We start from the raw sequence: 25474 nt of genomic DNA, 5'->3' as shown, positions 1-25474 counted from the left end.
AAACAACAGGTCCTGGCAACATAAGGAGCAGCTGCTCTCTAAGGTCAGATTACAGATAAAGGAAACATTTTAGGTTGCAGGCCAGAAAAGCTGCACTGATAACAGCTATACTGCTTCTGACATACAGACTTTGCAGGTTTTCAGCAAAAACCACATTTTCTGAAGCACAGTTGTTCTTTTAGGACATGTGCTCGTGACATCACAAGCACCCTCTTTGAAAAAACAAAAAGAAGAAAAAAAAAAAAAGAGTCATCACCCTTCCTTTTGCCTCCTGCATCTGTATATGGCCCTAATAAATTCTCTCCAGCTCTTCCAATAACTTCCTCCTACTTCCTATCTGGCACGGAGCTCAGGAAACAATCAGAGCTGCGAGCTAGAGTGCTGGACAGCCAGCAGCTCACACGGCAAGAGGCAGAGGGAAAATCTGAGACATGCTCATCAGCACACACACACACATACACACAACATATGCGCCACTTGTCAAGTCAAACATTTGCAGTCTGATACCAGCTGTGAGCCCAAAGAAAACAATGGCCCTCAGCATAATCTGTTGCATGCAAGGATCATCATCCACAGCTTCAGTGCAAAATAAAAAAAGGCCGGACTCTTTATAAATGTTGAAGCTGAGCTTAGAAAATTAATTATAGACTCCTTTTAATGTTTATATCATTCTTAATATACCTGAAAGTGAAAAAAAAAGTTCAAAGTGCTAAAGCAAGGGGGAAGGCATCACAAGTCAAAGCAGAGATCCATCTTACCCCTCTATTTGTTTTATTTGAATAGCTGATGCTCTTGGCTATGTGGTATACAGCCCACTGTCGTGCTTTCAAACAATTCGTGTAAAATCTAGCTGAAAATGGAGAGACTGACACAAACTAAGCCGCAGGGCCTTTTTTTCCCCCTCCAACAGCCTGAATCAGCATTCTAATCGGAAATTTTCCAAGGAACGTAGCGGAGAAGCAATTCTACCCTGAATTGGTCATTTTGTGGTAAAGGGAGCGGTCACAGGCCATAATCTGTGAAACCTTTAAGACATGCAGCAGAATGCACTATGCCAATAATTCATCTGACTGCATAATTTGAGGCATTAAGAGTAGCCACGGTTTTTATCAGTGTCATATGCAGGACGATTTTGCAAGGAAAACTGCAACCGAACACAAAAAGCAAGGTAAAGTTTGAGTGCTGTTTCACTTCTGATGCTTCTGTGATCCTCCTGAATATGACGGAAATTGTGAACACTGTGCTGCAGAAAAGAGATCATCAACCCCCACCTAAAACACTCAGCACAGCAGGATTAAAGGAGTTTCACATGAGTGCCCTTGGGTCACTGGAGCTCCACAAAGATGCAACAGCCACACGTAGAAACCCTCACACTTTTAAAGCACGAGGCAGACTCAAGGTAGGAGTCGGCCTCCTGTTGTCTGTATGGAGGCTGGGATTGCTGTAGACATTTTCCTACATGCCTTACTTCTTTTGACCACCATCTTTTGGTATATATCAGTCCAAGCAGTTGGTCTCCAGAGAAAGAACAACTAAAACATTTAACAAGTTGTGGACAGCTGACACAAAGAGCACACTGTTCTAGGCCACTCCTCGGCTCCTCCCCTGAGCGGCCTGAACAAGAGGCCAGAAAGCTTATCTGTGAAAACCTGATGGTTTGGAAGCTATATAAACATATGCAGTGCATGAATGTTAATAAAAACATAATAAATGGTGTTTGAGATGAAATTAAGACAAAAGATGAACCTTTTTGCTTAGAATTGTTTCACTTATTTTATCAAAGTGTGCTCATTAAATAAACTATCATTTTCTAAATTGTCACTAAGAGGTGAAGGCTTTCCTCATGTTTCTTCACAGTACAAACAGAAGTAGGGTTGATTTGTTCATTTCTGTCCCAGCATGGAGGTTAGTGTCCACTATTTGGACAAGCCCTTCTGGGGACAGTGCTAAAAGGCAGCCGATCCTTGCACAAATGGGCACCAGCTCATTAGCTTGTCTTCTGTGGGTTTAGCAAAAGACGAGTGAAGCAGCTACTGACCGTCAGCAAAGCTGCATCCAAAGCAAACGTAACACAGAGCAGGGAGAAGATGTATCTCCATGTGGGAATAAACCCAAAACCATGACTTATTTGCAAAACAATTTATTCACGGTTTGCAATTATGTATGAAATCAGGATTTTCCTTTTTTGTACCCAAATAGAGGAACACATGGTCATTAACTTGCTTTGATAAACAACCTGAAGAAACACAGCTGGGGCAGGAGAAATGGAAAACAGACACTCTGAAGCGATATTAACTCAAGTAATCTAATTGACCTCTGCAACCGCAGAGCTGTAAAACTTTCTCCTTTGCATTTAACTCCCACAAAGCAACAGAGCAAATACATCAAATCTGCAAAGGCTGAGAAACTTTAGACTGCATGCAGGAAGAGAAAGGACCACATTGTATATGCAGAGGCCCAACATATTCATGCTGCCTAAAAACAAACAGAGAATCTGTCGGAGCAGCAAAATACTTAATAGCTTCCAGATTTTACTCATCAGAAGCAAATCCATTATTGAGCATCCTAAGTAGGTCTCATGTATAGCGAAGCAATTGTTTTCACACATTTCCCCCTGGAAAATACAGGCTGTAACTTCACATCACATTTACATTAAAACATAGAGGTGGTAAGTGATATTTCTTTAACAAAATGACTTTTATGAAGATCAATTGCAACTCAAAAGAAAAAATTAGTTTAACATTCATATACCACCAATGTAATAATTGAAATAGTAAGAAAAAAAAAACTTATTGATGGAGTATTTAAAGCATACGTCACTCGGAGGGTTGAAAGGATCTTCTCCTTAGAGTTACCAACTTGACGGACTGCATTCTGCTTCCGAGTTAAACCTGTTGGCTGTCAGTGATTCAACTGTGGAGCTCTTATGACTGCACAAAGGAGGAATGCTGTCTTGTACAGTTTCTATGAGGTTCAAAAGATAAAACTCTGTCCAAATTGGTTGCTGCACTAATGTAACCTGAACCGAGAGTAAGAACTTACTGAGAGGACAGGTGTTGCCTGAGGTTGGATCTAATTATACTATTAGCCAGTTGCATATCCATGCATCTCATATCCCTACATATGAATTATGTACTTAGTAGGACTTTGCAGATGACATGGTTTAAAAGTTCATGCAAGAAAATTCAGAAAAACTGAGTGTCTTATTAGAAAAGCAATGATATAACTTCAGATAAAACTTGAAGATTTAAAAAAGGAGGGTTTACTTAATAATATGACATCAGAAATGGCATATAAGCATATAGGAAAAACGAAGTTCTACATTTCATAAATGAACCAAGCTTTAATCCTGATCATTGTGTTTTATTAAATAATCTGCTACTTACATTGTAACTCTGCATTTATTGATATAAACAGGATGCAAAATATTAAGATATGCTTTAAAATGAAAAAAGAGATTAAATAATAAAACATTGTGTTTAGGATAATCTTATAGTAAACATGTTGAAAAGGAAACACTGTGTTTGTGTTTCCTATCATTTTTTGCAATCTGAACAGAACCGGAGGAACTCTAAGGAGAGAGTAAGAGCTTTTGGGTAAAACTTGTAGATAGATATAGGGTCTATATTTATTTTCAAATGTTTAATAATCTAAATGCCTTGAGATTAAAAATCCATTTAGAACTTTTTTGTTGTTTTTTTTAATTTTCCGTGGAAATCCTGCTCTGAGTCCGATGAGGACCTTTGATTTACCTTCTGGATGCAGAGGTCCAAACCAGTCCCAAGTTATTCCTCCAAATGGTGTCTGCGTCTCCTTGGAATAACTGCTGAGATCCTCGCGTCTGGAAGTGTTGGATTCAGCTTGGAACTGCGCGCAACAGAAAACAGAAAACATATTTACACGGTTCCCCTGCGTCAAAGAGAGAAACTTTTTTTTCCTCCAATATAAATTGTGCCAATAAGCGGACATCTGGTGTAAATAGGACTGAAACAGGCTGTCAAAGATGCCCCTGCTCTCTGGGAAAGTCAAACACAATCGTGTATCAATCTCCACATATTTCCCTTCCCTCCCAGCTCCGCGGAAAAATGTGAAAAATGACAATGATCTGAAAACTTCACCGAGTCAAGCGGCATGAAAAATCTCCCCTCTAAAAGCTGACAACAGAAACAGGGAACTTTTTAAAACAACTTACCTTTTTTTTTTTTTATTACGCACTCTCCCTATTCTTCCCAGTGAAGCCACTTGCGCTTTTTAGTAACTTTGTTATAATTTGGCGCCTTGTTGTTTTCCGTAATATTTGTCAGAGGTTTGACAGTATAAGTGGAATGTTAAGTATGACTTTGGTATGAAATCAACGCACTACACTGGAAAACGAAGGGGGAGGGGAAAGAAAGAGTTTTCAAGGAGGAGCCATTGGTGCGCGTCAATCAACAGGCTCATGGGGCCGAGACTGTGCTGCAGGCCGCGCCCACAAATCACTGAGGGCTTCCTCTCCTCAAACCTGTCTGACAGAGCACAAACAGTCCTGTTTCTGTTAAGAAAAAAATATATATAAAACTTCCTCAAGAGAACATGCATCAAACCTCAATGAGTCTATAATAGAAAACGATAAAGAATAAAACATGACATATAGGGAAAAGGGACCCGGCCGATATGTGGAGCAAAACAAAGAGCTCAGGTTTTAGTGTAAATTAAATCATTGACTAAACTTTAACTTTAAAGATTTGGTGATCTAAAAAATTTATTTTAAATGGCTTCACCAAGTTGAAAATGTGACACTCATCTTATAACTTTTAAAATAAAAGGGTGTTGGGGGACCACAAGTTTACCAGCAATTACTTATTGATGCGGGACAAAAACATACGACGGAGTATTAGGGCCACACATGAAGAGAAAAAATATTTTTGCCATGACGAGATTAAACTCGACATGTCGACTTTAAAGTCGCCCTGTCGACTTTAAACTCGCCATTTCGAGAATAAAGTTGATATACCGTGGCGACTTTAATCTCGACATTTCAAAGTTTGGAGAAAAGAGCAACCGCGCTCCACAGCTGCAGTCTGCGTTTGGAGAAAAGAGCAACCGCGCTCCACAGCTGCAGTCTGCGTTTTAAGAGTGAAGGTAGTCTTTGACGTGCTGCAACTGTATAACTGTATAATCATCACAGAAAGTACAATTTGACCAAATCATCTACACAAGGCATGTCTGATTCTGGATTCTGTGCATGTAACCTGTGCAGCGGTTGGCTCTCTTGAACTAATTTCAACTTTATTGTCGACACGTCGAGATTAAACTCAACATGACATTTCAACTTTATTCTCGAAATGTTGAGTTTAATGTCGACATGTCGACTTTAAAGTCGACATGTCGAGTTTAATCTCGTCATGGCAAAAATATTTTTTCTCTTCATGTGTGGCCCTAATACTCCGTCGTAAAAACAAAACAACTGTTACTCTGTTTAATTTTTAAATTGGCTCCTGTTAGTCTGTATACACTTTGTGCAGCAATATTAGAAAAGTTGTATTGTTGAGGATTATTTTTATTATCGGCCTACAATTGTGTTCTCAATCAGCCCCAAAACTCATTAATATCAAAGTTTCATATTTTTGGAAGTTCATGTGTTTTTTTTAAGATTTGGTCATTTTATGAGGATGTCTGTGTGCAGGTAAATATTACTGTGCAGAATTATTAGGCAATGTAATAAAAACAAATATATACCCAGCTCGCTTGTTTGTTTTCACCAGGTAAACCAATATAACAACTAAAAATTCAGAAATAAACATTTTCGACATTTGAAAACAAACAAACAAATTAGTGACCAATATATCCACCTTTCTTTACCCTGATGCTCAAAAGCCTTCCATGCATAGATTCTGTCAGTGTTTTGATCTGTTTGCTATCCACATTGCATGCAGCAGCCAATACAGCTACTGCACTGTTCAGAGAGGTGGACTGTTTTCCCTCCCTATAAATCTCACATTTCGTGAAGGACCACAGGTTCTCCATGGGGTTCAGATCAGGTGAACAAGGGGGCCATGTCATTATTATTTCTCCTTATAGACTTTTTCTGGCCAGCCATGCTGTGGTGTATTTTGATGCGTGTGACGGAGCATTGTCCTGCATGAATATCATGTTTTTCTTGGATGATGGCGACTTCTTCTTGTACCACTGTTTGAACAAGGTGTCTTCAAGAGACTGGCAGTAGGTCTTGGAGTTGATCTTGACTCCATCATTAACCCAAAAAGGTCCCACAAGCTCATTTTTGTGGATACCAGCCCATACCAGTACCCCACCACCACCTTGCTGGCGCCTGAGTCGATAAGGAACTTGCTGCCCTTTACTTTTCCAGCCTAGTGCCCATCCATCTGGCCCATCAAGACTCACTTTCATTTCATCAGACCAAAACACCTTGGAGAAATCAGTCTTCAGATATTTCTTGGCTCAAACTTGATGTTTTGTCTTGTGTGTCTTGTTCAAAGGTGGCCTTTTTTCGGCTTTCCTTACCTTGGCCAGGTCCCTGAGTATTGAGCACCTTGTGCTTCTCAGCACTCCAGATATGTTGCAGCTCTGAAATATGGTACAACTGGTGGCTAATGGCTTCCTGGCAGCTTCACGCTTGATCCTTCTCAATTCATGGCAAGTTAGTTTGAGTCTTCTTTTTTCAACACGCTTCTTACGCCCCTGTTGGCTATTTGCCATCAACTGCTTGAATGTGTGATGAACCCTCTTCAAAAGCTTGGCAATTTCCAAACTGCTGCATCGTTTTGAAAGACAGCTGACCATTTTTTTATTTCCAGAGTCTGTCAAATCTCTTTTCTGACCCATTATGCACTGCAAAAAATCTAAATCTAGATAAGTCATTTTTTCTTAAAATAAGTGCATTTGTTCTTGAATTGAGGAGGTAAAACAAACATTTTGCCAATGGAACAAGACAATTTACACTTAATATAAGAAAACACAATTTCATTGTCTTATTTCAAGTGCATATTATCTAATTATCTTATTTTAGGAGTAAAATTACTCATTCCATTGGCAAACTATCTCATTTACCAACTCAAATTAAGGGTGAATACACTTAATTTAAGAAATTTTTACTTATTTCTAGATCGTTTTTGCAGTGTGCCAAAGGAAAGCAAGGTGCCTAATATTTAAGCACACCTTATTTAGGGTGTTGGTGTCATTAGGCCACACCCCTTCTCATTACAGAGATGCACACCACCTGATTTACTTAATTGGTAGTTGGCTTTCAAGCCTATACAGCTTGAAGTAGGACAACATGTATGAAAACGACGATATGGTCAAAATACTAATTTGCCTAATAATTCTGCACACAGTGTATTGGCTCTGTTGTTTTACTATATCTTAAAGGAATAGTACACCCAAAACATGATTAGCCTTCATTTTCTACTCACCCCCATGCTGAACAACACTCTGGAGTACTTTTTTGATATCTCAAATGCATCTGGAGATCTGGGAGGCTTCTTGTTGTCTGCTGACATTCAAATAATGGAGGTGCCCAGCGCCCGAGACAGAAAGGTCCATAAAAGCAAATGCGCGTTCACGACGCTACGGAAGCCGGCAGACCAAACAAGATGAAAGTGCGCATTCAGCGTCTGCTCTGCCAATAATGCAAGCGTAGAAGAAGAAATGTGCTGTTTACCTGTGCAAAGAAAGAAACAACGAAAGAAAAATGTCTGAGGACTTCAGTGTTGAGGAAGAGCATGAGTTCTTTGCTGAGCTGAATGCGCTGGTTTGGTCTTCTGGCTTCCGTAGCGTCGTGAACGCGCATGTGCGCGCTTTCAGGAAATCCTATACACTACTGTTTATGCTCTAAAAACATTCTAAATGACTTCGTTTCGAGTAAATTCTGGATGCTACCCACTCAGGATACTTGGAATACATTGGACGAGCAGTATGGAGGAATATTGACACGTTTTTTGTGGACTTTTATGGACCTTTCTGTCTCGGGCACCATAGACCTCCATTATTTGAATGTCAGCAGACAGCAAGAAGCCTCCCAGATCTCCAGATGCATTTGAGATATCAAAAAAGTACTCCAGAGTGTTGTTCAGCATGGGGGTGAGTAGAAAATGAAGGCTAATCATGTTTTGGGTGTACTATTCCTTTAAAGGTCAAAAGGAAATAATCTCTATGTAAATAGCTAAAACAAAAAGCAACTTTTACTTAAGTTGCTCATTTATTAATACCTGGCCCTAAGGTATGTAAGAAAGTACCCTCCAGCCCTCAAATCTCTTTACTGCTTGTATCACAGCTGCCATTAAGTGTTTTTGATGTCCACTGAATTTTAGTCCACTCTTCTTCTAATTCAGCCACACTGGAGAGTCATTGTGCATGTGCATGTTTGAGGTCCTGTGAAGCATCTTAATTGGATTTAAATTAGGCTTTGATTGGACCACAGCCAAACCTATTTTTCTTTTTCTATCCATTCAAAAGTGGACTCCTAGTGTGCTTAAGAATTTATGTCTTGCTGCACAGCTTGAGTACACTTGAGCAAAACCCCATAAACTGATGGCTGGGTTCATGTTCATGTGAGTGTCAGAGCAAAATTCAGGAAGCAGGAGAATAGGACCAGAAGAAAGTCACCATGTTCTCTGCATTCCTTGTTTTCTGAAATGCATGTTAGTTACACACCAGATGTAACAGTATGTATACCTGCCAAATAGCTCAGTTTTGTCCCTCTAGGCTCTGTATTTTTCATTGGGAATCATTAAGCTGTTTAACAGTAAACAGAGATTACCTTATGTGATCTGTTTCAGTAAGCAACACTTTAACATACAAATTATTAATTCATATTTTAAGTTGCTTTCTTTCCTACCATGTGCTCTGTCAACTACTATGCTTTTGCATAATTAGATTTTTTAGATAGCCCAGTTTTTCACTTTTGTTTGTTAACATATTTGAAATGTTAAGGCAAAAACGTTAACTAACATTACAAAGTGTGACTCAGCTTGTGGCAGATTTTACTGTAGTACTAGACAATTCAAATTGCTGTGCATGACAAAATAAACAGAAAAATGTACATTTAAGTTGCATAAAGGTAATTAAATGATTGCTAAACATGAGTAAAGATAATGAAAATGATAAAAAATGAAAAGATAAGATGATTAAAAGAATGATTGATAATGAAATGAAAGGAAGTTGGACTACAAACAGTAATAATATTGTTTAGATAGCCCAGTCATGGTCCACTATAAACACATAAGTCTTTCACCTTAATTCAAGTCACCTCAGGGTTTCAGCACTTTAAGAGTTTTTTTTTAGGAGTTTTTTTTTTCAAATTTAGTCGAGCATATTGGCATCCAAGTTCAGAGATGGCAACTAATGTGGAATCAAGGTTTTTCCTTGGCCTATTTTGTGTGATAAAATGTTTGAACAAAAGTAATGATAGAGAGATCCTGTACAATTCACTATGCTGTACTGTTTAGGGGGACAGAAAGCAGGTGCCTCCCCTCCTTACTCTAGATAAGGGTGAGGGGAAGGTCATTAGAAATAATGAGTTCATAAAGCCTCCTTCATGCTATGGTTAAAAACGTATGCTCTTATCGTTCTCCCGTCCTGTTTCTGGTTTGAACGGAATACAGTTGTCTGAAATGTTTATTTGAACAAATTTATGTCTTTTGATGAACTAAATTTTTCTCTTGGGAAGATTCAATGTTCATGTGTGTGTATGCTGTGGATTCTTTTTAAATGTAGGGGGGTGTTTCTGAATGCTTCAGAATCGCACTCAGCTGTATTCAGCTGGTTTGTGCCATTCTCCTCTGCAGAGTAAAATAAAACGTTTTCTTCCTTGCATATCAACTCTCAGTGCTAATTTTTTACTCCACACTAGCAATCCTACAGAAGTCAGTGACTGGATAAAATCAGCTGGGTCTCCTTATATAGACAACAGTTAACCAATCAGCCTGTATGATCTGGTTGAATTGTCTCTCTAAAGTGCCTTAAGACTACATGTGTTGTGTATCGGCACTAAATATAAAAAAATTGAACTGAATTACGAACGGAGAGCTGCTTTTCCATTTTTGGTTTTGGTTCCCGACAAACAACCAGGATATGGTTATTCCTCCATGCGGTCTAATCTGTATGCCCTAATGCATCCAAATACTCACCAATATAAGAGGAAAAAACTGTTCAGCCAGCAGATGATTGACAAAAAATGGGACAGGATATAGAAATCAGGCAAACATCTCACCATATGAATCATGGGAGCCATCTGAGTCAAAGTGGGGGTTTGACTCATTTGGATGTGTTATGTGTTGAAATAGGTTACTTTTAAGCATAGGAGTTACCTGATTTTTCTCCTAAGTTTATTTATATAGCACATTTGAGTAGCAAGGGATTAAAAGTGCTGTACATGAAAAAATAAGGTACATTACTGTGGCAAAAATTACCAATAATATGAAAATAAAATGTTGACTGAAAGTTACTTAAAATGTTTAGATAGGATATTCAAAAGCCACTTTAAAGAAGCTTGAGATTTGATGACTTTTACAATATATGCCAGATTAGTGGAACATAAGAAATAAAAGCTGCTTCTCAGTTTTTGGTTCTTCTTCTGGGTATGCAGAGTCGATTTGAGCAAGAAGATCTCAAAGGTCTGGCCGGTTGATACACTGACAGTGAGTCATGTTGATATGTCTTAGGGGCTAAGACATTTAGGAATATATTATAGACTAACAGGAGTATTTTTAAATATATTCTCAGAGATACTAGAAGACAGTGTAGAGACTTTAGTATTGGGGTGATGTGCTCCAATTTCTTTGTTGTGGTGAGGACACAGGCAGCAGCTTTCAGGATCAGCTGCTTCTGTTTGATCATCTTTTTAGGCAGACATGTAAAGACACAGTTACCATTCTAATAAAGATGTAAGCTAGTTTTTAGGGTCCTGCTGAGACATTAGTACTTTAATCCTGTAGATGTGTTTTAGGTGATAGAGGGTTGATGTAGCTCTGTGGCTTGGTAGGATAGCTTTTTTCATGCTGGGATAAAGGAGTCATCCATTTCTAATAGTAAATTATTGTGAGCAAATAAAATGGTGTTAAGTAGTCCCTTACAAGTAGATAAAACAAAATCTCCATCTTTCATCTATACAAGGGTGCCAAAACTTAATGTGTTTTAATCTGGCTATTAAACTGAAAAAAAATCTTAGTTATTTACATGGATCAAACCATAGTTTTCTTTTAAAAAAATTGCAATAATTTTATCCAAGGTATCTGTTCTAAATGACTGTAAAAATTGCCCTTTTCTTACGATATATATACAAGATGCCTTTTAAAAAGATATATATGAATTAGTCTAATAGATAAAATAGAATCAGCTAGATTTATTTTAATTATATTCTATATGAAAATTATTACTTGAACGCGTCAGAGCCAAATTAAAAGAAAAACAGACTGTTTTAGTTTGATAAATATGATCCTTTAGTCCATTAGTCAGTGTCAAAATAAGCTGATTTACTAGAGATTTAGATGGTGTTTTATAGTTCAGTGATGTATTTGTTAGTGTTGCTCCGATGCCATTTTTGGCCCCGATACCGATACCTGGCTGTGCAGTATCGACCGATACCAATACCATAATGATGTAAAATAATTACCATCATGGCTTTGTCAAGCTGCTGCCTACCTTTGTGAAGCAGGAAAAAATCTAATACAAAGTGAATCAAGTAGAACTTTTTAACGCCTACCAGGAGTGGGTGACAATAGTTGAATAAACTTATGGCTCTCAAAATGGTATCGGTGCCCTATTTGCTGGTACTCGCCGATACCGATACCAACATTTTAGGGCAGTATCGGGCCCCGTCCGATACTGGTATCGGTATCGGTGCAAATCAAAACACTTGTATTTGTGCTCTTTAAGGGACAAAAATGTGATGTATTGAGCTCCAAAATAAATATTACAGCAGAATGTTTTGTTTTGTAAAATATATGAAAATAAAAAAAAATCAGCAAACTTATTATTGTTTAAATGCTGTAATCTAACTTGAGGTAGAATATTTTAATTGCTTAATAAACACTTTCAATTTCATTTTTTTTTTCTGTATTTTTCTCCATTAAATCTATAGATATATAGAAACCTCTCTGATTTTACAAACTTACTATATATTATACAGCTTTTCATAAAATAGTACATTTTCCACTGTAAGACTTTTACGTGTGCTGTAAAACTTTTTATTAGTAAAGATTTTAAAACAAGTCCCGCTTCAACTACAGCGTAAATTCTTTTAGATATCCAACAAAGTGTGATGGTTATGCCCTTACTCTTTTCATCCAATGTGTCATTTTATGAGCTTTCAACTTTAAACTGAATATCCTCTAGTAGGAACCATTTCCTTCTAGCAAAAGCTCCTTCTGTTGGTCACCAATATGGCTGCAACATTACATATGAATGTTTGTTCTTAAACACATTATTTATTCATAAGAAATATGTAAAGTAGAACAAAATAAATTAGGTTGATACAATTGTTTACATTAATGCTTGCAGTTATTTAGCTGAAATTCCTCTATGAAAAGCAGACAATAGAGGGGTTGGGGTTGGGGGTGTTGGGGAACTCACTGTACAGCATCTGTTCAGGAGGAGCAGTTAGCTTCAGGCTTGGTTTAATTCTGCGAGTTTGGACAACAGCCTGAGCAGGTTCAGGCAGAATACACACCTCTCACTTCTGCTCCAGGCCCTCCAATCAAACAGGTTTTTCACCCTGAGTGAGGCTCTCGACATGTCAGACCGCAAGAGAAGAAAAGCGTGGGTGTCTCTAAGAAACTTGCAACTGGAATCTGTTTTATTATCTGCCAGCTGCCTCCTCGCAGTAGATGATACAATCATAAAACATATTTTTATATCTGTTCTCGCAGACCACTTTGAGTTTTCAGTATAGAATTTGACTGGTTGGACCATGTTTGTCTGTTATCAAGGAGGTTTAATTCACACGCCTCTTTACATTGAGCACATAAAACAAAGGCAAAGTGAAAGAAGAATACAAGATTTTTTACAAATTCTGGCAGAAAAAAAAGTCAAAAAAAAAACAAAAAACAACAACATAGTAAATTAGACCAGGCTGTGTCAGTGAACATAGAAGGAGACAGAATAATCACACATGAATAGATATCTATAACACCTTTACCAATGCTATCTCACCTGACACCTCTTATTACAACCATATTTGTTTCAAAGAAAACCTCCTCAGACATTATAAAATGTAGTTTCTTGTTTATCTGTGTCACATTGACACAATAAACTCTACAAATGAACAAGATACAACACAGCATGACATGAAAAGAACAAAACACACAAAGTCAAGCATCTTTAAATAATATAACAATGTCTACGTTTAAGAGGGCTTATAGTCCGTTCTAAAATTCATTAGACTCATTAAAGTCATTCCTGAGATTATGTTGTCTTAACTGATTGTGAAATTTGCACTGAATTACCAAAACAGAAAACAATACTGTCCTTCACCGAGCCTTCTATGTTTAGATTATGCCACGAAGGTTCATTTTGCTCCTGACACCTCCAGGAGGAAACCTCCATGGTAAAATGGTGGCAATGCAGCAGCAGGTATCTGCCATTAGTTACCAGCCCCAATTTTGCTCCGTTGAGGCGAGTCCAGAGTCACAGGTCGGCATAAACATGTTGCTTTTGGGTTTTAGCGGGAGCATAAAGCTGATGATCTTTAGATTATTCACAAGCAATTTTGCCATCGAAGCTGGAGAGTGCGATAGCAAAGGCCTGCACGGCACACAACGGGTAGTTATAGTCCAGTGTGAAAATATCATCGGCTATTCTTCCAAACTGCATGACGATGTAGTCCACTAGAAAAAACAAAAACATGTTAGCAGTTGATTGCTGGTTTAAAAACAAAACCAAATACAGATATCATGCAGCCTCTTAAATGTATAAACCATTGGATTATTTTACTTCAGACAGATGTACCCTGTGTTAATGCAAATCCCTCTATTTAAATGATTATATTAAATAAATGATGTAGTACCTGGTCATTTGACTGAAGGACATACATTGGCAGAAACATCTAGATATTATGCAAACTTTCCATACAAACTTGCCATAAATGGGCATAGAAGCTAAAGCAATTTCCATTTTTGGTATTTAGATGATTTTATCAACGCTGATGTTGCTAAACAGGGCTTTAGAATTGAATATAACATATTTTGAAATGTTGGTTTGCCAACAAAAGCGGTTTGATATATACTTAGCTGATCTATTTTGTTTCATCCTTGTGCTTGTATTTGTTTTTTCTGTAAACCACTTTTTATTTCATTATGCCACAAATCCACATGCAATTCCAAACAAATTGCATGTGGATTCTTTGTGTTTGTGCATGTGGATTCTTTGTGCAATCTTTGTGTTTGTGGAACAAAGATGGATGGAAGAGAAGTACTCACAGTCCTTGTTGTGAACTATCTGGAAGTTCTTGACAGAGGCCTGTGTGACTCGGCCGTTAAAATTCAGCACATGAGAGGCAGTTTCTTCGTTCCACACGGGCGTCTTGTTGTGAAGCTCAATCAGATTTTCCATCCTTCTATTCTGGTACCTTACCAACAAGCTGTCACATTCCTGTGGTCAATTGGCAAAACATAAGTCAGTGAGCATCAACAAGGAGCAATAAGATTTTACCCACTGGCCTTGTCCTCTTCCCATAATAAACAAGAACATGAATAAAGCTGCTAAACATCTGGATCTTCTGTTGGCAACCAGCTTGTGTAAGAAAGAATGTTTATGCATTTTTATATATTTAGTTTTTAATTTCGTGGTTCTGTATTTGTGTGGGTTTTCTTAATCAAAAGCAGCTAAAAATGCTTTCAATCTAAAGTTAAGAAATACAATTTATTGGCTGTTGTGGTGAAAAAAAAAAGGTTATATTCCTTAAATATAAAGACTGAGGAACAAGTGAGCTATAATCGAAATGTGCTGGATGATACTTTTATTGAAACACTGCACTAATGGATAAAAAAATAAGTTTGCTTGAATATCTTTAATTTCAGTTTACTTTCAAGAGTCAGCTCCTTTTCAGTTTTACAATCACACGATGCATAACATGTTTGAAAATAAAAGACATTTAGATGAGAAGGCAGTTGCATTGTGATGCTCTGATAGCATTGGCTAGTTTTTCCATTTTTATTATAAATTCTGCAGATAACTTTACCCACATTTCTATTAACATATTTTAGTCATTGTTTTATAGTTCTTTTTTTTTAAAACAATTCATTGGCTTAATTGTGAATAGTTGGTTATCAAAATATTTGTCAACTTATTTGTTAATGGAATCAAATCGTCGCCTAGAATGAAGGAACACAATCAGTGTTCAGCACATACTTCATAAGATGCTAATTTCTGAAAGAATGTGATCAGCAGTAATTCAGAAAAATTACAGATAGAAATGATAAGGATTTATAAACAAATATATAAAAAAAATCTCCATTAAAGATTGATTGTTTTACACACAAACATACCTATGTAAGTATGTAATTATTTCACTTTTGCCATTTGCAGTTCATTTGAAATGTTCAATAAAATTTTTTATTCTATATGGTAACTGTTTCTTATTTATAAATGTGGAATTCCTAAAATTCTGTTAAAATTCTGCTATCTTAGATAACATTAAGATATTTTCAACTAATTGAATAACTGAAAATATATGAATAGATTAAAACTCAAATAAATGATAAATGTAGCCCTAAAGATTTCAGTGAAATTAAGGCTGTATATTTAACTCTTACGCTCTGTGATGATCCATTTAAATACAGTAGTAATGTTTTGGAAAGCTTTTATTTAGGTAGTGGTTAACTATACTGTGCTTATGTCAGAAATTGAGCTGTACTAAAAAATAAGTCATAACACTAAAAGCAATTTAAAAATTTTTATATTTGCAGCTATTTTTTGCAAGGTGGTGGTGGTGGGGGGGGGGGGGGGGGGTCATTTTGTTGAAATAATTATTGCTTGTTACTGTTTATACTTGTTCTACATTTTTTTTACAGCTTACGTTTCTGGGCCTGAGCGGTACTCTCTCATTGTCCTTGCTCATGCCTGGAATGATGACCGTCATCCGCCTTGGTCCTTTCATGCCTAAGACATTTGTTTCCTGAGGCCAGAAACAAGCAGTTTCAAGGTATTACATTTTACTCTATTCAGTAATCATATCTGAAAACATTCCTAGAAGGGTGATGATGATGCAGTAAACCCTAGACGAACTTACATAGATGATGCCAGCTAACTCTTGCCGAGCATTAGACATATCTGGTAGAGCTCTTTCTGGATTTAGAGCATTGTCAAATACTGTGAATTTAGTCCCCATTAAATTGGACCTGGGTTAAAAAAATGAAAAATAAAAATATGTACACATATACATTTTTGAAATACAAACACATACATTAAAAATATTAACATATACGTTTATATATATATATATGTATATGTATATGTATATATATATATATATATATATATATATATATATATATATATATATATATATATATATATATATATATATATATATATATATATATATATATATATATATATATATATATATATATATATATATATACACCTAATTTTATATAGAAATATATAAGTTTATATATATATACATAGTTACATATATATTTATAAAGACTACAATTTATAAAGACTAGAAATAAATTTTCTAAAGAAATGTTTTTCTGACATACCTCAGCTTTCCAACAAAATTCTCACCACCTCTTGACAAGTCAGTGGCATCAATAGAGATGAGGTAATTTGAAGTTGCACTTTTCTTTCTTTTTCTTCCTGCCAATAGGAATGTCTAAAAGGATAATAACAACAAGTAACATTAGATCAAAAAAAAAAAAAAAGAAAGTACATGTTACAAAATGTTTCGTATTGTTGACATTTATGTTCTAATCCTGCTCTTCATTACAAAAGCTCTAAATATGTATACTAAGATTGCAGAGTAGCAGCCAGTAAAACAGGTGATTTACTCTATGGAGAATCGGCACCTTGCTCCCAGAATGTATGCAGATAGCCACAGTTTAGCCGGAGGCAAGATAATGCTGCTTCTGTTTCATTCATTTGTTGTTTGGTTTATAAGTTCTTTAAAATATTTATTATAAGTCCTCTGATGAGCTAAAAGAATGTATAGATTAATTGATTTATTATGAAATATGATGGGTCCTTCTCTTATGCAATTGTAAGTGATTTAAACGTCTTATAGAACTTTAAAAAAACAAATAATTTTATGAAGAGATCATGATAAAACCTTTTTGATGATGTACTTTAAAGTTTGCCTGGTGGTAGAGAAACTTATATACACTATAATTTGGGGATTTTGAGTTGAGTTGGGTGTCAGTTGTTTTTTTCTTGTGTAAATATTATTTAACAATGAGATATTCCTTACGTAATTTCATAATTTATTTTTGTTTGTTTGCTTTAATGTTTTTACCCGAATTGGGAACATTATGATCACCTGTCTTCCCAAAAATATTTGCAAATAAAGAAGGAATCTTTTTGGTCTTTGAGTGGAATCCTGCTGTTTAGAACTGAATAAACATTTCCATCCTTTTCAAGTGGGGAAGCTGCAAAAATTAAAGGCATAACTTGACAATAATAGCCTCCAATGAGAGAATAGCAGCTTATATGCAATTTATGTAGTTTCCTCAGGAGCTTTTTCAAGAAGAAAACAGTCTATGAAAAAGTGTAGAGAAATTTCTCATTCCATAAGGTTCAATGATGAGTTCAACTACATTTTTGTTTTCATCATATGGAGCTGTGTCCCTTTAAGGCCATTGTAATTATTTGATTTAGCAAAGGTTCACAATATCCCTAAAATATACCTTTAAAAGGTTAATATAGATACATTTTACTTAAATATTAGATGAATGACAGCTTTATCTTCAAATGCAACATTACCAATCTTATTTTTGAAATAAGGCATTAGTTGGTGGTTTAAAACCTGTCCTCTCCATTTGGACTTGGTCTTTTTCTCCAGCATCCCCAGGTATTCATGTCTCCCCATAACATTGGAAAACAGAGTATGTTCATTATAAAATGTGTTTTGCATTTCTCTGTTGGCATCACAATGAATTTTCATGATGTACTCTGCTTTTTTCCTTTATGACACTAAATCAGATAAAAAAGGTACCTCAACAGGGGAAGCAGTAGGCGAGTGAAGGTTATTTGGTTGAACAACCATTGCCAGTGGGGCTGGTATTTATCTTCTTCAGTTTTACTCATATTTGTGGACATTCGTTCTTTCAAGGATGTGATTTTCTATCAGTCTACTTCCGTCGATGTGGCTTATGGTAATTAACATCTCTGAATTTTTAAACTTTTCATTTGACTTTTACTTTATTTTTTTTTCATCTACCCCAACTGTAAAAAAAATCTTCAAATATTTGCATTTTTCATTTCAAAGCTTGTTTCTTAAACACAAATAATGATGAAAACTAAATGATAATCCTTTGCCTGCTTTAAGGCACGTTTATTTATCCATGGAAAAATCATTTCAACCAATCAAGGAATTTTTTATTTGACATTTTTCACATATTCCAAAATATATATGACTTTTTCCTCACCTTTTTCTCATTGTCCAGATGAAGATAATACAGAGGGTAGAGGCTCTTATCCATGCCTCTCTGGTCCCGCGTCACTCTGCATTTAACAGTCACGCCCTGTGGAGCTGGATCCATCACAAATGTCTCCAAGTCATCAAACTCAATCTCAGGTGAGGGAGATCTCTCCTGATAATGAGACCAGGAATTTGTGAGTTTAAAAGCATTGATTATTATAAATCTTTTACATGGTGTCTTATCTTTTGTTTTGTTGTACACTTTTTTTAAGCTACCTTTTTCTTCTTCCCTTTACCCTTCTTCTTCTTAGTCTTTTCTTCTTTCTCTGAGTCAGATTCTTCACTCTCTTCTACCTTTCCTATAAGAGCAGAAACATCTATCATGTTCTATTCAAACAAACACTAACAGTGGAAGGAATATGAGGGTAACTTGCCTTTTTTCTTTGTCTTTTTCTCTTTGTCCTTATCCCCTGTAGTCTGAAACATTGATGCTGAACCAGCGGTAGATTTCTTCTTTGATTTAGTTGACTTTGTCTCTTCTTCACTGACATCACTCTCTGACTTGGCTGCTGTTTGGTAAATTTGAGTCATAATTGAATTACATACATTTGTGTATGTGTTATAAGCAGTAGTAGTGCTCTTTACTGTTACTGTATAAACAAATGCTTTGTATAATACATAATTAAACCAGATGTTTACCTCCTCAACATGCAAAGTTTCATCTCTATCTGGCATTAAATAAGACAAAAAAATTCTTGCAGTTTTCTGATTAAAAAACAATCAGAGAACTGCATGTCTTAAATAAAGACATGCAGTCTAAATACATGACTTCAATAAAATCAGAGGTTTAAATATATTTCTTGCAAGGATGGGAAACACCAATCCCCCCTTAAAACACCCTTAATGCTTAATATGACCCAACACTTCTGTTCTGGTTTCAACTGACCAAAGGACATACCGCTAAAGCTATGGTCTTTACCCATGTGGTGGCTGTTTATCTAGCCACCACAAAAGCTCTAGTTTTTATTCTGCTGTTGATATGCACATTTCACACCAAAACAAATCCACGCTGGCAGACGAAAACCCTGTTTATATTTGAATATAACTATTTCAGCTGATTAATATGGCAATTTAAGGGTTTTAGAAAATATATCCAAAAATTATGCAGACTTTTAAGGCTACACAGTTGTCTTCTGGATCTCTCAAATGATTTAATTCAATTTTCAAAAGATAATCAGACAAATAATGTTTCTAAGGTTTACCTTCAGTTAACTAAACCTTTAAAAAAAAAAAACACTATATATGTCAAAAAATCTCTAATTATGAATGATGAATAATCACCTTTCTTTTTGCTCTTAGAACTTTTTTCCCCATTTATCATAAACATCGATGCTGGCTCTTTCTTCTTTCCCTTTTCCTTTTCCTTTGACTTTGACTTTTTATCTTTTCCATCTGAATCTTTGCCCTCTGTGAATTAAAAAACAGAATGAAATAAATGAAAAAAAGGATGATTCACAGATAAATTTGACAATACCACCGATAATAGTCATTTGTAAAGAGCAAAATGTACAATCAATTATGCATGAATTATAAAATCCTGAGTGAAGCTTTTTTTGTGTGTCTTTATTCTTCTTAAGGTATGTATTTAAAGAGTTAGAGCATATTCCACCAGTGGTAAACAGATGTGTCTTTTAACAACTTTGGGCTGAGAAGAGGCTCAATTATTGCTAAAACAACAAACCACTAAATAAGCCTTTATGGAAGGAAGCAGCAAAGGACACTTAATGGTAGATAAGTACTTCCATCACAGGAACCTTTGCATTTAATAGCAAAAGGCTATTAAACAGCTGTCCACTGTGGTGACCACCAAACCCCAGAATGTTTTTTGTCTTTTTTTTTGTACAATACAGAAAAGTAGCACAATGTTGTTGAGTTTCAGTGCAATACAACTGGTACTAAATCTTGGTTGTGTATAATACCACTCAAATTGAAATATTCTGAGGGTTAGAACAGCTGTGGAAAGTAATTTTGGGCATCAAGTTTTGATTTTGCATGCATTCAGTTTGACATCTGCTTTTTTTTGCTTCCTCAAGCTGTTTTTTTCCTACTCCAACATTTTAGGAATGCAGAAAGAATTTAGGATTAACCGGTATTTGACCATATATAGATGTCAAATGTCTCAAGAGGAATTTGTCTAATGTTTTTCTTTTTATTCCGAAATTGTTCACAAAGGAGATTAAATTATTTTTTGTTACACGGCGGAAGTAATTTCACAAGTGTTTGCATGCCAAAGACATGAGCTACCGACTCTCTGAATGCAAAGCTCATATGTTGAATATGAAAGTTTCTCATTCAAATGTGTTCCAGAAAGCATGCACATTCAAAAACTCAATTACAGCTACAGCGCTGTTAACGCTTGCTGCCAAAACCTGCTCCACAACAAAGAATCTGTTAGAACATGCCCCAACACTTAGACCTGTTAACAAATGAAGACTTAAAACTCAGTGTTCTCCCTGTGTGAGCTTAAAAAAAATTACAAACTTGAGGAATATTTAGCATTAAACACCCTTAGATTAGTAATACTCACATAGACATTTGGGTTTGTTAAGGTTCATTTGAAATTAAAAGTTTTCTTTTCTTTTATCAAACATCTCCCATTGAAAATGGACATGTTCTACCTCTGGGGGTCACTCTAGAGCAGAGGATATAAAATGAGACAAAACTTCTGATCAGAGTAATATTTAGATTTTCTGCTCTGCTTTTTGAAAGGGGGTTTTACCAAAATTGTTTCATTATTTAATAGAGAAAAAAAAGATTACTTTGCTAGTGATTTATCTTATTATTCAAGAAGTATTCAAGAAGCCTCTGACCACATTAAAAATGCATATATAAAAATAAAAATAATTACAATGAACATTCAGCATAATTATTTTATGATAAAATGAATAATATATTGAAGTAGGTAAAATATGTAAATGTGGCAGTTTTGCTTCAAATCCTCAACTGTTTAGGGTTACTTTAGGATGTAGAGAAAACAGCTTAAAGAAATTGAAAGAATCTGTATCAATGGCCAAAACATTTTGTGGGAATGTGGGGTGTGGGTAGCCTACTTCCCCATCACTGTACACAGTAAAATTAGCTGTGTTAATATAATACCTAAATAGTAGGGGTGTGGGAAATAATCGTTTTGGCGATATATCGTGATATTCGGCTGCCCAATATAATATCGATCCTTCACTTCTTAGTATCGATTTAAAAAAAAAATGGTTACATAAAACATTGATGGGAAAATGGGCTACCTCTGCACCACCACTCTGGCAGAAAGTGCTGTGGAGCCCTTTAACGTTGTGTGCAGCACCAAATCTGTATTTGAGGCAGTCACAGTGGAAGAAAACCCCAAACAACATGGATAATAATACCTAATCAATATTTTCTGATGAAAATATACAGCACTTGCTGTTTAATCTCATCATTTGATTTTGATAGCTGGGGAATATATGGCAATATATAGTGATACTGCAATATCGTGATAATATCGTGTCGTGACCCAAGTACCGCGACATGTATCGAATTGCAACACTCATGCCAATACTCACCTCTACTAAATAGTCAATTTCAACACTGAGCCAGATTACATATGGTCCTGTTCTGTACAGTGAAAAAGTCACACTGATCTCAGTGTCAGAATTTCAGAGTTAATTTTATTGTAGTTGGATTTGATATTAGTTATAGAATAAATTAAGAATTATTCTAATAATTGTTAACTTAGTTTAACAGTTGTAAAAAAATCAACATTAGTGGAGTAAAATTAACTCTGAAATGCTGAGATCAGTGTAACTTTTACACTGTACAGGGCAGGACCATGTGTACAGTAACCTGGCTTAGTGTTGAAATTGACTCTCGGGGGTCCAATTGGAAGAAAATAATAATAACAATTATATTGAACTTAATTTTTAGCCCCCTCTTTACTCTGGGCTCGAGACAACTGATCCGGTTGCCCCTCACCTCCCCTGCCGGGAAGCATGCCCATGGTGCCTTCTGCCGTTTCATTTTTTTTTCTGTTTTTTGCTAAAACCAAACCTTGGCAGGATGGCAGTAGGTGCCGCTTTGCCAAATCAGCTTGAAATTGACTTAATGGCAGCATTTCCAAATTGTTGCACTTTTGACAGTGCAGAATTAACAGCGTTTATGTATGAAAGATTGTTGCTAAACGTCGCTTCAGGCAGAGAGCTTTATAACTTTAATTTGAAAACACACACCTGGAGGCAAATCTTCCCTGTTTTATTCCTTCCTGATGCTCCTGTTTGCAATGTCTTCTAGGAGTGCTAATGCATCCATCATGTAACATTATACACGACTGTCACAATGGTATTTAATGTTTACAGCAGACTGTTATTGCCTCACGCCTTGACAGTTTATGTCTTAATCTGTGATCACTCTAAAAATAATTGAGGAAAAGTATTATGACAGTGAGAAACCCATTTTGAAGGCTTTGATGTAAAATTTAAGCTGCTGCAAATGCCATTTATTAATTCATGTGAAAGATACTTATTTATAACTATGGCTCACATTTATGATACGTACAAATAAAAATGCAGGTAAGGAGGCTTACAGTAAAATCAAACTATGCTGATAGGTTGATATGGAGGAGTGTGTGTCAGTTTCCCACTGCCTAAGTAATATTTGGTGTCATATTTCAACCAGAATATCCACCTCTGATTACAAGGGTTTAATCTACAACCTTATTCTCACAGCAGTTCCACTCACTGACTATTACACAATAAAATAATCTCATCCTCTTACCTGCAGTCCAGTCACATAACTGTCGTATTAAACCCATTAACGCCTTAGAGAGTGTTTTCCAAACTAGAAGACTCTGGGTTTTCTCTCCTTTTCCAGACATGCATGGTTAATTTGAGATTACAGGCTTTAGGTGTATGTCTGTTTCAGCCATTTAAGAAACAGGTAGTCTGACCTATGTTTACCAATTGTTATAGAACATTCTGTTTATTCACATTCAGGGTCAGTTTCATTGGAACTAATTATGTAAAACCAAACTATCTATGAAGAAACCTTTCTAATAACTGGAGCACTAAGCAGTCCTTAAGTGGTTGTTGTTGTTGCTTTTTTAAGTTTACCGGTTTTTACTACATATGTTTTTGCAGTTAAAAAAAGCACACTACGAAGTAAATTATCATCAGCATTAATTTAGCACATTTTAGCCAATTCTGTATTTTAACCAACAGAAATCAACTTAAATTGGTTTTATAAGTTACGCCAAAACCATGTCAGACTGTACTTTATGTCCTAATAAATGTTACTTTAACTATGCATAAAATAGGCTGGGTGGCGGCCTAGTGGTCAGGGCATTGCGATTGGAATCGAGAGGTTCCAAGATCAAGCCCCACTCCCACAGACTGCAACTCAGAGTCCCTTTACGCCAGAAAGACAGCCCACTGCTCACCAAGGGGATGGGTTAAATGCAGAGAGGGAATTTCATTGCTCTAGCCTGATAAACCAGACTAAATGGGAGATGAAATGTGTTATTTAGTCTGGCCCCAATGAATACATTGAAAGATTGTTGATGAGAACAACCCATTGTTTTTCAAACTGCTGTCTGTGCCTATTGGCCAACGTTCTGACCAATGAGCGCAACTGACTGTGACCTAGTAAGCGCGACAGAAAGCTGGTGGGGGAGTGTAAACAAACAGCTTGTCGGTAAAACAGCGAATATGTCCTTCTCAAAAAGGAATGAGCTTAGAGCCTCTTCCTGCTCACGTTTCAACGAAAACCCCAAGTCTAATCCTTCCAAAATTGATTCCAAAGCTGAGTCAAAAATCGCCATCAGAGCCGGCGGCCCCTCACACATGATTATGCCGTGAGAGGGCCGCTGCAGACCGGCTGCAATAGCCCTGACTGCCGTTAGCTCCGGAGCTCCGCTGGTTGCCGCGGTGCTCTCAACTTCGGAAATAGTTTTTTCAATTACGCATTAAATTGGTAAATGGACGAAAAGTGACCATATTCTCGCCTCGAATTATCTTAAAATGTACTTTTATTGAACAAAAGCAACAGAAAAGAGAATTTTTACTTTCAATGGAGCGCTCCATTGAAAGCTGCTGCTGCCGCAGTCCATACTACTCTTGTGTTTTCTCCAGCGTCGTGCAGCTCTGTCGTCACGCCCTCAAAACCCCGCCTGCTTTGCATCCAGACATTCAAAACGCATCTCTGCGTTGTGATTGGCCCGCCAGATTTAGGGCCTGGGGCATTGATCGAGGCTAGACCCACTCGCCAGCAAAAAAGATTTTCGCTGGCGGGTGGAGGTAGTTTAATAGGCTACCGTTGCTCGTACTAGTGACAGTCTGATGACAATGAAGAGCTGGGAAATAAAATAAAAGAATAAAGAAAAAAAAACATCAAGGAAATCAGGAATGCTGTTAAGTATTCTTTTCTTTAATTTTGAAATACTAAAATTTATTATGATCAAACTATGAAAAGTTTTCTGATACATTGCTCCCCTTTGTTTGTTTTTATGCTTCTAATATGCTGGAGTGATTTAGTGTCTGGAATACACAGAGCAGATCTTACCTTTAGATTTTGATTTTCTCTCCTTAGCAGCACTAGCAGTCGGGGAGCTCTCCTTTGTTGTTTTTTTCTTGGTTTTCTTTTTTGGAGTATCCTCCTCCTCATCATCATCATCATCTTCACTGTCTGATACTGGAATGAAGCAATCATTTAGCTTTTAAGCTTAATATTTCTGAAATAAAGAATTTGGTAATGATACAAGCCTAAACCGTGTTGAGATAAATGACTCACCTTTCTTCTTTTTTGGAGCACTTTTGGTTTTCTTCTTGGTCTCTTTCTCTTTATCCTTCGCCGGCTCTTCCTTTTCTTTTTCTG

The 25474-nt window shown here is 36.3% G+C and overlaps 2 protein-coding genes across 13 annotated transcripts in view; both read right to left on the bottom strand.

The window, feature by feature from the left end:
- Positions 1-4364, bottom strand: part of LOC119778990 (transcriptional enhancer factor TEF-5-like) — a 41007-nt gene extending 36643 nt beyond the window's left edge. For 6 of the 11 annotated variants that reach the window (XM_038278463.1, XM_038278466.1, XM_038278464.1 and 3 more), the window contains exons 1-2: positions 4193-4363; positions 3753-3867 (exon numbers count right to left, since the gene is read on the bottom strand). The gene's annotated coding sequence lies outside the window, so the exon portion shown is untranslated. Of the gene's footprint in view, positions 1-256; positions 374-2815; positions 2956-3752; positions 3868-4192 lie in introns of those variants that run through there. The other 5 variants (XM_038278456.1, XM_038278462.1, XM_038278461.1 and 2 more) reach the window with 3 other exon arrangements.
- Positions 4365-12910: 8546 nt separating this feature from the next.
- On the bottom strand, positions 12911-25441 carry LOC119778987 (tubby-related protein 1-like). Of its 2 annotated transcripts, none has more exons than XM_038278454.1 (11): positions 25391-25441; positions 25163-25291; positions 19919-20044; positions 19012-19146; positions 18854-18936; positions 18585-18749; positions 16704-16816; positions 16226-16334; positions 16013-16111; positions 14415-14586; positions 12911-13823 (listed from the first exon to the last, which is right to left on the bottom strand). In XM_038278454.1, exons 3-11 carry the CDS (start codon positions 19962-19964, stop codon positions 13690-13692), a joined length of 1056 nt encoding a protein of 351 aa, XP_038134382.1. In that variant the 5' UTR covers positions 19965-20044; positions 25163-25291; positions 25391-25441; the 3' UTR covers positions 12911-13689. The 2 variants fall into 2 exon arrangements, with proteins under 2 accessions (XP_038134382.1, XP_038134383.1); XM_038278455.1 differs by having other exon boundaries at positions 19012-19143.
- Between the last annotated feature and the right edge of the window lie 33 nt (positions 25442-25474).

Source organism: Cyprinodon tularosa, unplaced genomic scaffold (genome assembly GCF_016077235.1).
Source record: "Cyprinodon tularosa strain WSP-4 unplaced genomic scaffold, ASM1607723v1 ctg141, whole genome shotgun sequence".
Classification (NCBI taxonomy): domain Eukaryota; kingdom Metazoa; phylum Chordata; class Actinopteri; order Cyprinodontiformes; family Cyprinodontidae; genus Cyprinodon; species Cyprinodon tularosa.
The sequence above is the reverse complement of the archived record's forward strand: the minus strand, read 5'-3'. Positions and strand labels throughout refer to the sequence as shown.